Here is a 17,552-nt window from a genome sequence, read left to right on the forward strand (position 1 = left end):
TGGGATCCTGCTCAAAAACATGGTTTAAGGAATGCAGTTTTCCTATTCCACATGTGGGGGAAGATTTCCTTTGTGCAGTAGATGTAGTAAAATCATTTACGAAGGATAGATTCACCATTTCACTGCACCTATTGCACAGAAGACATATTCTCCCATTATTCGAATTTTCTATGCTCTATTTCATTGTTTGTGTTTCAAGTTGGATATTCTAGATAAGACCTCGTTGCAGCAAATTAATAATCTGTTTGAAGAGGCATTTTAAAAAAAAAGATCACTTATGGGATGTGGGCGTCGCTGACAAATCCAGCATTTATTGCCCATTCCTAGTTGCCCTTGAGAAGGTGGTGGTGAGCCGCCGCCTTGAACCACTGCAGTCCATGTGGCAAAGGTACTCCCACAGTGCTATTAGGGAGGGAGTTCCAGGATTTTGACCCAACGACGATGAAGAATCGGCAATATACATCTAAGTCAGGATGGTGTGTGACTTGGAGGGGAACTTGGAGGTGGTGGTGTTCCCATGCGTCTGCTGCCCTTGTCCTTCTAGGTGGTAGAGGTCGCGGGTTTGGGAGGTTCTGCCGAAGAAACCTTGGCGCGTTGCTGCAGTGCATCTTGTAGATGGTACACACTGTGAGCCGGTGGTGGAGGGAGTGAATGTTTGAGGTGGTGGATGGGGGTGCCAATCAAGCGGGCTGCTTTGTCCTGGATGGTGTCGAGCTTCTTGAATGCTGTTGCAGCTGCACTCATCCAGGCAAGTGGAGAGTATTCCATCACACTCCTTACTTGTGCCTTGCATATGGTAGAAAGGCTTTGGGGAGTCAGGAGGTGAGACACTGCCGCTGAATACAAAGGCCTAGAAATTCAGTTGGTAGCGCCGGCGCTGAGCGCCTAAAGAGACCTAGAATTGGGGCGATACCCTATGTTGGGGCATTCGCTATGAAGATAGCGACAACTCAGATATTGACTATACATTTAGCGCCTGCGCTAAGTGTTTGCGCGCGCCCGCGAGCGCAAGCAGATCATGACGTCATTTCAGTGTGCAACACCTTTTAGCAGCGTCTGAGCGCATATTGGGTGGCGCCCGGAGCCTTAACGCCCAGCGCTATTAGTGACAGTTCGAGGGAGGGCTAACAGGCCCTTCTCAGAGTAGGGGGGCGCTATTTAAAGGGGACAGCTCTAGTGCAGAATCTTCTGCCACTTGGCCTGCTCATTGCGATCGTTGCTGGAGAGAGTTGGCGAGCTAATGTGGAGCGGAGTTCTGGGAATTTAGCTTTACAGTACTTGGGACCTTCAAACCTGTCCGAAGCACTTGCAGCACTACACCTAAAAGCCTTTTGACCAACTAGCATCGGAATGAGAGCTTGTTTGGAGGGCGACGGCCTCATCGCCCAACACTGTGAAGGGGCAGAGAGACGGCGGGAGAGAGGGCCGGGATTGGCCAGAAGGAGGAGGGGCAATGGAGGTCGGCCAACCCGACGGGAAGCTGCGAGGGTCTTTAGGCAGCAGGTGACAAGCCTTGACATGTCGGAGGAGCAGTGTTTGGGAAGGCTCCGATTCTGGAGGGACATTGTTACTGATCTGTGCCACCTGCTTGATCAGGATCTGCAGCCGCGTGAACGGTGCAGAACCTCTCTGCCCGTGATCGCTAAACTGACTGATGGCCTCAATTTTTATGCCAACGGATCCTTTCAGTCAGCCATTGGAGACATTGCGACTGTCGCTCAGGTTGCAGTCCACTGTTGCATCCGGCAAGTTACAGATGCCCTTTATAGGCGAAGGCATCAATTCATTACCTTCCCTCAGACCCTGCACAAGCAGGCGGAGCGCGCGCAGGGTGTCGCTTCTATTGCGGACTTCCCCATGGTGCAGGGGGCGAGTGACAGCACACACGTGGCTTTGAGGGCGCCATGCCATCATCCTTAGGACTTCCGCAACCGCAAGGGGTTCCACTCCCTCAACATGCAGCTGGTCTGTGACCACCGCCAAATCATCATGGCAGTCACCGCGCATTTCCCAGGGTGCAGCCACGATGCCTTTATCCTGCGGTTGACCTCAGTTTGTTACCTTTTTGAGGGGCTGCCTCGAAGACGAGGCTGGCTTACTGGGGACAAGGGCTATCCTCTCTGGCCATGGCTGATGACAACACTCCGTGTGGCCGACACCCCAGCAGAAGAGCTGATCAGCAGCGGCCATCAGGCGACCAGGCACAGTAAACAGCACACTATTGGTGTTGTCAAAAAGCGTTTCCAATGTCTGGAAGATTCGGGGGGATCCCTGCAGTACTCGCCGCAGCAAGTGGGACACATCGTCGTCGTCTGCTGCATGCTCCACAACTTGGCGAATCGACGCACCCAGCCAATTCCAGCTGTCCCTCAATGACCAGCAGAGCAGGCGGAGGAGTATGAGGAGTATGAGGAGGAGGAAGGGCAGGCGGAGGAGGAGGAAGAGCAGGCGGAGGAGGAGGAAGAGCAGGCGGAGGAGGAGGAGTAGGAGGATGAGGAGGAGGAGGAGGAAGAGCAGGCGGAGGAGGAGGAAGATGGAAGGGCTGCTGAAAGTGGAAGGGCCATACGTCAGAGGCTCATCTGGACTTGTGTCGAGACCCCTGTGGCGGAATGATGAGAGTCTTAACTCACAGAATCACAGAATCTACAGTGCAGATAGAGGCCATTTTGGCCCATCGAGCCTGCACCGACACATATCCCACCCTATCCCTGTAACCCCATGTATTTAATCCCCTAACACTAAGGGTCAATTTATCATAGCCAAATCAACCTAACCTGCACATCTTTGGACTGTGGGAGGAAACCCACGCAGACACAGGGAGAATGTGCAAACTCATGCGCACTTTGAATGTTTGAGGGCATCTGAATGCCAGCATCACTGAAAGTAGTCACATGCACCATGCCACATTGAAACTTCTGTTTATTGGCACAAAAGTCTTTCATTACAGCTAAACAACGTAATGTCAACAGAAACCATAACTTTCAAAATAACTGTGAACTGTTCGGCAAAGCCGCAAAACTCAACAAACCTTCTGCAAATATAACAGGTGAGGGTGTCCTTGAATTTGGACAAACAAATGTCTCAGCACCTTCCTCTACAACTGGCCCCTTGAGGGAGAACGACTTCTCTTTCGCGCCCGGCCCCTTCCCTCCCTGCTGCTCCTACGTAATTGGGCCCCAGTGGCGGCCTCAAGGCTGGGGGACACCTGCTGACTGTCTGGAAGTGCAGAAGCCCGAGGGACGGCCTGGCCGACCTCTGAGCTTGGAGGGTGCGGATGCAGGATGCTTGATGTGACCATGGCTGGAAGCAGTGTGGCCTGCAGGTGGTGGCAGCTGCAATGCAGGCGTCCCAGCGCTGGCATGTGCAATGGTCTCCTGCCGAGAGAGGACACCTGCACCATGGTCGGACGACACACTGGCTATCTGAGGGGAGCGGCTCGGCTCATCTGCCACAATCGCATGCTCCACTGATTCCTGGCCTTGTATGGGACTGGAAGGGCCCGGGGTGATCGTAACTGATGCAGAGAGGGTGGCTACAGTGAGAGATCGTGTTGCGTCAATCTGGCTGTGGAGGAGCCCAGCAAGTGACTGCGTGGCAACAGTGAGGACCTGTGTGCCAGGTGCCAGTGCTTCGGAGAAGGCCTGGACAGTTCTTCCCATTGCTTCGGACAAGGCAGGTGCCGACCGCTCCACTGCCTCGGACAAGCCCTGCACAGACCTTTCCAGGGATTGTCCGAAGCCCTGAACAGTCCTTTCCATAGCCGACTCAAAGCCGTGGACAGTCCTCTCCATTGTTGGGCCGAAGCCCTGGATAGTCCTGTCCATTGTTGCCCCGAAGCCCTGGATAGCCCTCTCCATTGTTGCCCCGAAGTCCAACATACTCTTAGCCAATGAATCTATTGACTCAGGCATCTTCTCGACTGCAGCCATCAGCTCCGTGTGTCTGACCCGGGCCTGTTTGCTCATCTCAGCCAGGCGACGCACCTCATCTGCACACTGTGCAGCAGTCATCACGACCTGCCTTGCCCTCCGGGGAGACGGTGGCCGAACTTGCCTATACCCCGTGCGTTGCTGCATGCCGCTTGGTCCGGCAACTGGTTCATCCTCAGAGCACCCCCCCTCCCCTCCAGGGGACTACTATCCCCAGTCTGTAGATGTGTCAGCTCCCCGGATTCTGCAACGGCTGGTCCGGATTCCTCTTGGTCCTCGTCTCCGGTGGCACTGGCACTGGCAGCTTCAGTGCGTTGAGCCCGAGTTGGTGCTGCTTCATCTGAAAGTGGGAGGTGGCAGAGTGGCTTTAGCAAAAGGACAGCTTTGCTGAAAGGCATGCCAGATTGCGGCAAGGCTCTGACATGGCTGCACACTGAGGATGCATGCTGGCGGGGGGACCAAGTGGAAGGCAACAGGTGAAAAAGGTGAGAGTCTTACCCTCGCTGTCGGTAATGGGGTCGGCAGATGCAGTGGTCACTGGACCAGACAGACATCCTCCAAGTATCTGGTGCACTCTCTCCTCCAGATCCGTGAGAGTGACCACTTGTGGAGGTCCGCCACCGGTTCGACGCTGCTCCTTTCGGATCATCGCCAGCTTGGACTGCAGGGGAAAGAAGGTGAAGTTCTGTTACATGATGCCTTGAGAGATCATCGCATGCCCCCCATGGTGCAAGAGCCCTTACATGAGGCCTTGAGACATCATCGCATGCCCCCCATGATGCAAGAGCCCTTACATGAGGCCCTGAGACATCATCGCATGCCCCCCATGGTGCAAGAGCCCTTACATGAGGCCTTGAGACATCTGTCCATGTGTGTGCCCAGAAAGGGCCATGGGTGCATGCTGACAGATGGCCATTGGGGCATCATTGCAGCAGGGTGCCCGAAGTCAGCTGCAGATGGAGGGAATCAGAAGTTTGCTAAACCATCACTCACCCTAACGATCCGTGTGAGGTCGTTGAATTTCTTCCTGCACTGAACAGGGGTCCTGGTTGCCATGCTGCTGGAGTTGACCCTCACAGCAACCTCCCTCCAAGATCGTCGGTAAGCCTTCTGATTCGGCCTCTTGCCATTATCCGGATACAGGACATCTCGACGGCGTTCAACTGCAGCCACCGAGTGGTTCAGTGCTGAAGCGCTCTGCTCTCTGTCTAACCTTCTCCATGCTGAACAAGTTTGTCCTGCCAGACAAGGGCAAGCGCCGATTCTGAGGCCTACAGGGCATTGGGTGTTGAAGCTCAGGCTGACTGACCCACCCCTTTAAGAGCCGGCCGGCGCCTGGAGGTCTCGTGGTTTCCCGTAATTGAGATCACCTGCGCTGCGCCTGTCCGCGTCGATATTGCGTAGCGCCTGAACTTTTGCGTCTTAGGAGCACCGTGCAACGGCTGAATTAGCTCCTCAATCCCCTTTGGGGGCGATGCAACCCAATATCTCGCCAGGCAGCGATAACTTTCGTCTGGCTATAAACTTAGCGCTCCACCAGTTCTAACGCCTCAAGCGGGGCTATACCCAATTTCTAGGCCCTAGTCTCTGACCTGTTCTTGTTGCCACAGTATTTACTGTATGTGGCTGGTCCAGTTAAGTTTCTGGTCAATGGTGATCCCCAGGATGTTGATGGTGGTGGATTCGGCGATGGCAATGCCGTTGAATGTCAAGGGGAGGTGGTTAGACTCTCGCTTGTTGGAGATAGTCATTGTCTGGCACTTCTGTGGCGCGAATGTTACCTGCCACTTATCAGCCCAAGCCTGAACGTCATCCAGGTCTTATTGCATGTGGGCATGGACTGCTTCATTATCTGAGGAGTTGTGAATGGCATAGTATTGTGTTTTGGTTACAGTGGACCAACTGAGTTGGAAAATAAATTGCTAGCTTATGTTGCTTGGCTAAACTCCCACAACATCATTTACTTTTATTTCTTCCAAACATAGTTTTCAGGGATTATTGGTTGGAATTCGGGGGGATGGGTACCCATTCTCTGGTAGTACTTGGTTTCCACACAGTGGACATAGTATGAGTGAAGCCCAACTCTGCTGGCTTGCATTACCTTAGCGGAGTATACTTAATTGTTTTATGCATTCTTACAAGAAATGCAGAAAGCAATAGATATACATAAATCTCTCATTTAGATTTTATGCAACCAAAGTTAGTTAAGATATACTGTACAAGGGTATATTACTAATAATTGTGCATATTATTGGATCCTATGTACTGAAAAAGTATCTTTTCCAGAGTCCTCAAAAAATGGTTGCTGCACACCCATGCAATTTTCTTTCCTCTTGAGGCTGCAAGGTGACTTGCTGGCTCCCCTCACTCCTTCCAAGGCCAATTGTAGTGCCCTGATGGCTGAGTTAATTCAGCACAGCCATTGTGGAGCTTAAAAAATATTTAAACTTCGAATTTGTGTCCATTGATTGCTGTAGCACTTGTTAAAATCAGTAACTCTATGTGAAGGTGAGCTTTTTTTCTGGATTGTGTTTTGTTTTATGTTGTCTCATATCCTCATGTTTTGCAGTCAGGAGAAGTTGAATAAACTGAGGTTCACTGCCAATTATTAGCTCTTTCCCCATAGCCCTGAAATGTTTTCCCTAGACCTCATGGAGTGAAATGTTTATCTTATAGTGCCTGTGAAAATGAAGACTACATATTCCAAGTGCATGGGTGCCAATACAGATATGAAAAGCTTGCTTCTGTTGGTCTGGAATGGATCCTTGTAAATTATTTCACTACTGTAAAGCATGTTTGCGTCCAAATTAAAATTGCCATTCTATGCAGATATAATTTCACAATTAGTTAAAAATTACAATAAATATATTCTTCCATTACACATCAGCACTATCCTGTGTGTAGAGGGCAGTATGATGCAGCTTGTAAATATTTCTGTGGAAGCAGTCGCAGTAATCCACAATTAGCTCAATAAGATGCTTGATGAGCAGTGTGGAAGGTTTCCTTTCTCCAACAGATGGCCTGGACAACATTGGTGAAACTTCTCGTTAAAGAGTTCAGATTGCAGATGTGGACCATAACTGGAAATCTAGCTCAGACTATCATTGAGAATCCAGTGAACGAGCATCAGTTGCCTAACTGTTCACACTCATTATTGTTTTCTGTGGCTTTTATTTATTTAAGTGTAATAATAGAAAATGTAGTAATATTTGGAAGTACTCAAACCATTTACCTGAAATTGAACATTGTCAATGATTCATTTGAATTCTGTATTTAGAAAAGTACTGTAGGAAGTTTAATATTTGCTAAGAATAAAGGATTTTTCATTAAATTATTTTAATTGTATCCAACATTGTAATGAATTGTTTTCCTGAGGAAACAAAATAAATGATCTAATCAGTCCTTTGGGTGCAAAAAGCTATAAATGATTGTTGATGGTGTTGGTTAAAATGACAATTGTAAATGCATATGGACTCAACATTTCTGATTCTACTATTGTAAATCTGCAAGAATAACTTGCACAGCTTGTCTTGTAGTATTCTGGATCCCGCATGTTAAGGTTTTGACAGCACTGCATTATTTTTGTTGACTGGTGTACTTGCAGTGTCAACCTTTGAGAGCATGAAAACAATTTGATGTTGGCGTTGTCTAAATGTGAACAAGAATATTAATCCGTTTGCTTTTGCTTTTTAAAGGAATCTGAAATGGCAGAAGCATCTGCTAGAGATTCTGCAGCTGAAATTCCTGTCACCAGTAATGGAGAAGTAAGTGATTCACAAGAGGAGCATTTTAAGTGGGTATGGACACAACTTTATTTTTGTACTTATTATTTCAGCATGGTCATAACTTTAGCTGCATTATAGTGTTAGTATTATCACAGAATCACAGAATCCCCACAGTGCAGATAGAGGCCATTTCGGCCCATCGAGCCTGCACCGACACATATCCCACCCTATCCCCGTAACCCCACGTATTTAATCCCCTAACACTAAGGGTCAATTTTATCATAGCCAAATCAACCTAACCCGCACATCTTTGGACTGTGGGAGGAAACCGGAGCACCCGGAGGAAACCCACGCAGACACAGGGAGAATGTGCAAACTCCACACAGACAGTCGCCCGAGGCCGGATTTGAACCCGGGTCCCTGGCGCTGTGAGGCAACAGTGCTAACCACTATGCCACCGTGCCCCCCTGTAATAGGTTTGGGTTCTGACAGAAATCCTTTCATGTGCAGTCCTGTGGGCGTGATAAGCCTGTCCAGTTTTCCAGCTCCCGCTAAATAATGGTGGATCCCACGAGCACAGGTTAACAACCTTGGCTCAGAAACTGGATCGGAGTAAAACAATGCATTCCCTGCATCTCTTAATGAAGGACTAATGGTCATGTTGTGGCTGGTAAATTGCTTATGTGGGGGCTTCCAAATGTCCTTAATATGCTCTGCTGCTCCCACCAGATGATATCCCAGACAAAAATAATTTATAAGGCCAAAAATTTGTGCTTGCAGAACCTAAATATATGGGCAGTCATTTTGATTAATACAAGAAGGATGAAAGAAGGCTGGATGTATTTCTTAAATAACAACAGAAAATGCTGGAAACACTCAGCAGGTCAGGCAGTATTGAGGAGAGAGAAACAGAGTCAACGTTTTCGGGTCGAGGACCCTTCATCAGAATTGAGGATGTATATCTTATTGGCCTCAGAGGCGATGTGGGTATTTGTTTATTCCCTTCCCGTATACTGCAAGTCATCATGGAAAACAAAATGCTGCATAGTATGAATTCGATAATTAAGCACTGTATGGAAAGGACAGTTCAGAATTACATCAATGAAATAAGCGTGCAGAACAATTATTTGCAACACCAGGGACAGCAATAACCTAAATTAATGGGAATATACAAAGCATAACTGACAGTGCAAATATTTGTTGAGCACCACATGTTTTCCAAGTAATTTAGTACTGTCTGCCGTTGAAACCCTCATCCCGACTTGACTATTCCAATGTTTTCCTGGCTGACCTCACTATCCTCCACCTTTTTGTAAACTTCAGCTCATCCAGAACTCTGATTCCCACATTCTATTCTGCAGCAAGTCCTGCTCCTAAGAGCTTGAAAATAGATGATTCCCTCAGTGCAAGTAGTCTAAAACCCAGAACAGAATTGGATTATATCTTTAATGAAGTCAAAGAACACCACACCAGAGGCAGAGGACAGTGCAACTACAGATTGGCTTGTGAAAGGTGCTATCAGCCTGCAGGGCAAGTTTTTATCCAGCAGGAAATGTAATATCATAAAAGCATGAGGAATAGGGGGCCTAAAATGGAATTGCCATGGAAATAGTGTCTAATCGAAGTAAAGTCAATAGTTAGCTACACAGAAATAGTTGTAAGAATGATGAATGTACACCATACTGTTCAGTGCCTTTCCCCTCTTCACAGTGTTAACAATGTACTGACTACAATTTAGATGTCCTCGACTTCGACTAATCCTTTGGGAATTAATAATTTCAATGCACGTAACTTTGTCATTCATTTTCGTTACAATTTTCAAAAAAATGTCTTTGTAGCGCTTGATATCTACAGAACTTAATCTAAATAATTAATGGAAAGCTTGACCAGTACAGAATTGGGCTAGTTGGTGCTGATTCAGCAAATTAAAGACACTGCCTTTAATATCCAAAGTATGTCGTAACATATTGATTGCACATAGAATAATAGATGAAGGGGAAGGCATTTCTATGGCTGTAATTTATTGAAGGGGTTTGAATAATGTTTCAAACTGCTTGGGACCCTAGGATCAGATTATAGCCTGTAATTCACACTCTGGTGTAAATTGTTTTCTTAGATAAAATATAGTGGAAATAAAATTATATTTGCAATGTTCACTGTTATGAGAATTTGTACTAGGACAGGAAGGACCTGTACAGTTGGGACGGGCTGCATCTGACCAGGCTGGGACCAAGGTCCTAGCGGAGAGGATAACGAGGGCTGTAAATAAGACTTTAAGCTAATAGCATGGAGGGGAGGGAACTGCTAGAAATTACAGAAACCTAATAATAAAAGAATCAAGAAAAGAGAGTAAAGGACAAGCTCAAGGAAGGAATAAGGATAACAAGAATGGCCAGAAATTAAAGTCGTAGAGCATAAATGTAAAATAACTACTAAAAACAAAGAGAGAGGAATAATAACTAAAAGCAATTTAAACTGTTGGTACAGCAATGTACTTAGTATTCAAAACAAAATGGATGAACTGGAGGCAATAATTTGTAGAGGGAGCCAGATATAGTAAGGATGACTGAAACATGGCTACGTAGAGACAGGTTCAGCAACTAAATGTTGCAGGATATAACCCATTTGGGAAGGAAAGCGGGGAGGTGGAGATATTTGGAGATAACAATGTCAGTAGAAAAAAGGATGTAATGAGCAATAAGATAGATACAGAATTCATATGGATTGAGTTGAAAGATAAGCTAAGGGATCCAGCACCCTAATATGGGTATACTATAGACCACCAAACAGTGGAAGGGAATTGGAGGGAAAAATATGTAGGCAAATCTACGAGGTGAGTAGCAGGCATAGAATAACAACAACTTGTATTTATATTTATATAGTACCTTCAACGTAGTAAAACGTCCCAAGGCACTTCACAGGAGTATTATAATCACGGGAGATTTCAACTACAGGAAACTTTGGTTTATCCGGAAGTTGTATGTCCGGACACCTCGATCTAACGGCAGAAATCAGCAGCCGTTTTGGTTAGGTTTTTTTCTTCTAGCATTTTTTTTTTTTTTTAAACAGTCAGGCTCTGGAAAGTGTCTCTGTAGCTTAGCAACAGCTTCAGAGACGCTTCCAAGGTACGGGCCGAGCGTTTACAAACTGTTGCTAAGCAACAGTGTTGTCAGATACGGAGATGAAAACCTCCGTATCCTTCAACATTAGCGCTGGTCTATCCGGAAGTTTTGATAGATCGGCAGCAGCTCGGTGCCGGATATCGCGAAGTTTCCTGTACCCCCAAATAAACTGGCAGGAAGAAGTAGCGAAAGGAGAAAAGAGAATCATGTTTTTATAGTGTATACAGGACTCCTTACTCACTCAATACGTAGAAGTCTAACAAGAAAATAAACACCGCTGGATCTTGTAATGGATAATGAACCAGAGCAGATAGGAAAAGTAAGAGTAGGAGAGCATCTTGGTGGTAGTGATCACAACATAGTGAGGTTCAAGATTAGGATCAAGAGTGACATAAGTAGGACAAAGAGTAAGGTAATAATTTGAAAAGAGCAAATTATGATGAAATGAGGGTGGAATTAAAGAAGGTAACTTGGGAGAAAATCTTGAAAAACAAAGTGGGAAATCTTTAAAAAGGTAATCAATAGAATTCAAGAGAAATGTATTCCACTAAAAGCCAAAAACGAACTAGCTAATTATGGGACACCATGGATGAATAAAGAACTAAAGAGAAAATTGAATTGAAAGAAAATGGCATACAAAAGTACAAGGAGGACAAAAGGGAATACGATGAACTTAGGAGCGAAGTTTAAAAAAAAATCTGGAAAGCAAAGAGAAATTACAAAACCAAATTATCAAGGAATATAAAAAAAGATAGTGTTCTATAGACACATGAATAATGAAAAGAAAATTAAAGTAGGAATAGGGCTACTAAAGGATGAGCAAGGTAAACTCACAGATAATGACAGAGAAATGGCAGCAGTATTGAATAACTACTTTGCCTCAGTATTTACCGAAGAAGCTAACGAAATAGATACTTCACTAGAGGATGAGCTTTAAAAGAATATTAATACAGTTGAGATAGAAAGGGAGAAAATTGACGAACCCTAGCAAAACTAAAAAACGATAAAGCTCCAGGTTTGCAGCTGATGTTTCTATATACAAACAGGGAGATAGAACAAAACCTGGGAAATATAGACCAGTCAACTTAATGTCAGTGATGGGAAAGATCTGGAATCTAAAAAAAAGTGATGGAAGAGCATCTAGAGACAGAAAATATAATAAAACAAAAATAGTCAGCATGGATTCCAAAAGGCTAGGTAATGCTCAACTAAATTGATTTTTGAAGAGGTAGCAGAAAGAGTAGACAAGGTTAATGTAGTAGATGTCATATACTTGGATTTTCAAAAGGCCTTCGATAAGGTACTATATGGTAGGCTCATAACAAAGGTGAGGGCATGTGGAGTCAGGAAAAATAGCTGAATTGTTAGCAAATTGGCTAAAAATTAGAAATCAGAGAGTAGAGGTAAAGGGGTAGATTTTCCTCAAGCTGTCGGGAAGGAGGCGGGACTTCAACTTTTGGGTTTTAGTCCCGCCTACATCGACGTCTGGCCAATCCGCACGATTTTCCCTTGATTGACCTTGTTGAGCCCGCTCAGCAGGCCAATTAAGGACCACCCGGCAACAGGTGACGTCACAGACTGAAATTTCATCTTTCAAGCGTTCTTGACAGATGAAATATCAGTGTTTCACAGCTGTTTGAAGCTGTCAAACACTGACAGTCTGACTTCTAACCTGAGTCCTTCTACACAGACTCAGAACTGTCACCGGCAATGAAAGCTGAAGGCTGTCACTTTTGACAGATCGCAGCCATTTTGCTATCAGTGCCACTGAGTGATGGACTCCCGAAACCTGGAGGAAGAAAGGCTGTTAAAGTACAGGTAATTTAAACTTCTTTACACACTTTAGACACACCAAGCACACGTACCTTTGCACTTATGCACCTGAACACCGACATCGCGACCCCTCCAAGTCCTGCAACCCGATGGCCCGACTGCTCTAACCTGGCGTGGTTTGGAGCCGTCGGGAATCCCACACGACACCCCTCAAAATAGGGATTAGGCTAAAAACTGCCTGTTAACAGGCAGTTAATTGGCACTAATCCCTTCCCGCCTCGGGTCGGCGGGTCCCAGTGCCGGGCAGGTACCTGCCTCCTGTGAAACTTACGTGGAGGCGGGATGGTGTCGGGACCCCCGAGTTCAGGATTTCCCCCCCCCCCCCCCCCCCCCCAACACGCCTGAAACCCCGCCTCACGGGTCAATGAAAATCTACCCCAAAGAGTAGTTAGTCAGATTGGAGGAAGGTAGAAAGTGGTGTTCCACAAGGATCAGTGCTGGGACCAACGTTCCCTCTAAGCTGCGCAGCCACCTGCTGGCTCCGCGCGTCCCGGGTCCGGCTTTTCCAATGTGAAATTTCGCGATTGCGCGAAACTTTGAATGGGCCGCGCAGGCCGTTAAAGGGGCCATGCACCCAAAAAAAATTAGGGGGAACATTGGCTGGGACCACTGTTACTCATAATTTACATTAATGATTTGGACTTATGAACAAGTAACTCAATATCAACATTTGCAGATGATACCAAAGTGGGGAGTATAGCTAACACTGAGGAAGAATGCAACGTAATACAATAAGACATTAGAAAACTTGAAGACTGGGCAATTAAGTGGGAAATGAACTTTAGCATGGATAAATATGATGTGATGCACTTTGGTAGGAAAAATAGAAATATCATCTACACCTTAGAAAATAAACTGAAGGGGGTAGAAGAGCAAAATGATCTAGTGATACAGGTGAACAAATCATTAAAAGCTGCGTCGCACATCAACAAAGCAATTAAAAATGCTAACAAAGCACTGGGAATTATTTCTAGGGGTATAGAATTCAAAAGTAGTGAAGTTATGTTAAACTTGTATAGGACCCTGGTCAGGCCGCACTTAGAGTACTGTGCACAGTTCTGATCTCTATACTAAAAAAAAGGACATAAAAGCACTGGAGAAAATGCAAAAAAGATTGACAAGAATGGTACCAGAACTAAAAGATTACAGCTATCAGGAAAGATTGAACAGGTTGGAGCTTTTTTCTTTGGAAAAACGAAGATTTACAGGTGACCTGATAGAGGTCTTTAAAATTATGAATGGGTTAGACAGGGTAGATGTGGAGAGAATGTTTCCACTTGTGGGAGAATCCAAAACTAGGGGCCATAAATACAAAATAGTTACTAATAAATCCAATAGGAGAAATGTCTTTACTCCGAGAGTGATTAGAATGTGGAACTTGTTACCAGAGGACATGGTAGATAGCTTAGACACTTTCAAAAGGATACTAGACAAGTAAATGAGAGAAAAAGGAATAGAAAGAGATGCTGAAAGGCTGAGATGAGGTAGGTAGAATGGGAGGAGATCAATGTTCCCCCTAATTTTTTTTGGGGTGCACGGCCCCTTTAACAGGCTGTACGGTCCATTCACAGTTTTGTGCGTGCGCTATATTTTACATTGGAAAAGTTGGTCCTGGGCTGCGTGGGACCGTCAAACAGCAGAGCGATGGCGCAGCTTAGAAGGAACGTTGGAGGAGACTCGTGGAGTATGAACACCAGCACAGACTAGTTGAGGCGGATAGTCTGTTTCTGTGCTGTATATTTTATGTAATTCTATGTAATGTAATCATGCAAATAGTCCAACCAGTGCTGCAATGTTACTGTGTAACACAATACATTTGTTTTTTTTTAAAGCAAAATAGTTATTGTACCTTAAGTTAGATGGTTTGCGGTGATTGGCATTGCTTTTTTCATTGTGCATATTAATAAGTTTTCACATTTTATTTTTATCTCTCACATTGCTAGTTGTTTCCATACACACACACAAGCTGCTAACTCATGTGCCTTCAGGCAGTATCCCATCTTTTCAGCTGTGTTTTAAAATATGAATTTCAATGTTTTGAACCAGCACTTTGCCAAATGCATCACAGATGGAAGTTGTCTTGTTCAGTTGAACTTGAACATAGTCAAATTGTGCTTATGTATTGAAAAATGCCCACAGTCCCAAAGCCTTTGCTCACCAAAAAGAAATTGTGCTGTCTGTGATGGTAATGTATCTGCAGTAAAACCTCATCTGTGTAGCTAGAAAGTTTAAAAGGCATCTGCCCATTTGAATGGTTTTAGACCTTTGGAAATGGATGTATTTTATACTGTGGCATTGTCTTGCCTTTTGATGCTATATTTTTGTCTCAACAAATGTGATTTAGCAGACTATTTCAAAAAGTCCAAAATGGCTTCTGGTGATGAGATAATTACAGATGAGAAGACCATTCAGCCCATACTAGTTCATTCATCCACAAGTACATACAGCTCCCCCTGTTGTGGCATCTAACTGTTCCTTAAATTTATCCAGGGCTTTTGCGTCCACCATCTATCTGGAACTCTATTCAAAGTGTTTGTTACTTTCTGTGGGAAGAAGAATTTCCTGATACCAGTTTTAAAATTACTTTTTATTAATTTGAACCTAGGGTGGAAGGCAGGAGAGATTAAGAGACAAAAGGGAAGATGGTGCAAGGCAAAAAGAGATGATAATGGGACAAGTTAAGAAACAAAAGATGACTCTAGATGATTTGGACCTGTATCGCCGTTGCTTCACTGTCGCTGGGCCAAAATCCTGGAACTCCCTTCCTAACAGCATTGTGGGTGTACCTACACCATATGGACTGCAGCGGTTCAAGGCGGCGGCTCACCACCATCTTCTCAAGGGCAATTAGGGATGAGCACTAAATGCAGGCCTAGCCAGCGACGCCCACATCCCATCAATGAATAAAAAAAAGTGTAAATGGCAATGGCAGAATGATCAACAACTGCCATGTGAGAGAGGGAAAAATGATAGGAGAAAAAATCTCTCCTGCCTTCCACCCTATCACAGACCTTCCCTTTTGTTCTTTCCTCCCCTCCCCGCTCTCCCTGCCCCTACACTTGCTTAAAAACCTATTACATCTCCAACTTTTTCCAGTTCTGACGAAGGGTCATCGACCTGAAATGTTAACTCGGGGGGGTGATTTTGCCGTTGGGGGCGGAACCGCTGCTTGTCGGGTTTTAGTCCCGCCTCCATCGACATTCGGCCAACCCACGCTATTTTCCCTTGATTGACCTTGTTAAGCCTGCCCAGCGGGCTTAGCAAGCCAATTAAGGGAAAGCCGGTGACAGATTTTTTGAGAAGCTGTCAAACACTGACATTCTCTGTTGTTTGGTGAGTTCTTGTATTCAAGGCTCACCAAACCTATTTCCTGAGCAGAAAGCAGATGGCTGTTGCATCGGAGAATGCAGCAGCCATTCTGTCATCTCTGCTGTGGAGATGCCGGAGCCTCTGGATCCCCAACGATTGAAGCCTGCAGGAAGAAACAAAGGTAAGTAAACTTTTTCTAACACTTTTCACTCACCTCACAACCTCTCCACACTTGCACCCATCACTCACCTCCACAACGCACTTTTTGACCCCCCTCACCCCCGCAGACCCACTGCTCGCATCGCTGACCTTGGCCGGGTTTCCCGACGTCGGTAAGCCCGCACTTGTGTTGGAAAAAGGGGGATAATCCTCTTAACTGCCTGTTAACAGGCAATTAAGTGGCTGTAATCCCCTTCCCGCCTCAAGGAGACGGGACCCGGCGCGGGTTGGGTACCCGCCTCCTGAGAAGATGGCATGGAGGCAGGTTGGGGGCGGGATGGGTACCTGCCCCCAGTTTCTGCCATTTTCCCGGCAGTCCTGCCTCCAAACCTGCCTCGCCAGGGCTGACAAAATTGCCTCCTCTGTTTCTCTCTCTACAGATGCTGCCTGACCTGCGTATTTCCAGCATTTTCTGTTTTTATTTCAGATTTCCAGCACTTGCAGTATTTTGCTTTTGCTAATCTATTGGTGTTGTTGATTGCTGCTCTGCATTGGTTGGACATGTTTAGCATCGAGTCTATTAAGACTCCTAGGTCTCTGTCCATCTCGCCTGTATTGCAACACCATTCATGGAGTGCGTATTCTTGTTTTTCCATCTAATGTCTGCATTAAATTTAATTTGCTGTTTAGCTGCCCACATACTTATTTTATCAAACTTGCTCTTTAATTTTAGAGCTCCTTCCTCTGCCCCTCTCAGTATGGCATCATCAGAGTTTCTGAGTCCAGGTCTTTATGTAAATGAAAATCAATAGTAGTTCCACCACCGAGCCCTGGGCACCTCATTCAGTATTCCCTCCACCCCTCCGCTGACCTAACTCGTCTAATGTGTACTCACTGCATTTTTCCCTTCAACTAATTCCTTTACCATTCCCAGAGTTTACTCTGGGTTCCTACAGCTTTGAGCTTGATTAATAATGTTTCAAATTAAAAAGCAGAACCACAAGGGTAATAATCTCTGGATTATTACCTCAGCCACGAGCGAATTTGGCTAGGACAAATAAAATTAGAGAGTTAAATGCGTGGCTCAAAGACTGGTGTGGGAGAAATGGGTTTTGCTTCCTGGGACACTGGCACCAGTACTGGGGCAGGAGGGAGCTGTTCCGTTGGGACGGGCTTCACTTGGCCAGTGCTGGGACTAGAGTCCTGGCGGATCATATAACTAGGGCTGTAGAGAGGGCTTTAAACTAACTAGTGGGGGGGAGGTTCCTAGAGAACAAATAATAAAAATGACAACAGAGAAGGTCATAGACTTAGGTAGCAGTGGGGAAATTAAAAACCAGAGCCTGTCAGGAAGGGGCAGAAGGTATGGAGTAAAAGGTAAAGCAATAAAAAGGGCAAAAGCAGGAACTAAGTGTCACAAAACATCTTTGAAAGTTCTCTATCTGAATGCACGTAGCATTTGTAACAAAATAGAC

At 45.6% G+C, this 17,552-nt stretch overlaps 1 protein-coding gene across 8 annotated transcripts in view; it reads left to right on the forward strand.

Moving 5' to 3' along the window:
• The window catches only part of arfip1 (ADP-ribosylation factor interacting protein 1 (arfaptin 1)), a 253,443-nt gene that overhangs the window by 132,201 nt on the left and 103,690 nt on the right, over positions 1-17,552 (forward strand). For 5 of the 8 annotated variants that reach the window (XM_086011848.1, XM_086011876.1, XM_086011886.1 and 2 more), the window contains one exon: positions 7,625-7,726. In XM_086011848.1, the coding sequence (XP_085867974.1) occupies positions 7,625-7,726 (102 nt within the window). The remainder of the gene's footprint in view (positions 1-7,624; positions 7,727-17,552) is intronic. The other 3 variants (XM_086011866.1, XM_086011903.1, XM_086011912.1) reach the window with 1 other exon arrangement.

Source organism: Somniosus microcephalus, chromosome 2 (assembly GCF_052327205.1).
Source record: "Somniosus microcephalus isolate GS21.2 chromosome 2, FLI_Smic_1.0, whole genome shotgun sequence".
Classification (NCBI taxonomy): domain Eukaryota; kingdom Metazoa; phylum Chordata; class Chondrichthyes; order Squaliformes; family Somniosidae; genus Somniosus; species Somniosus microcephalus.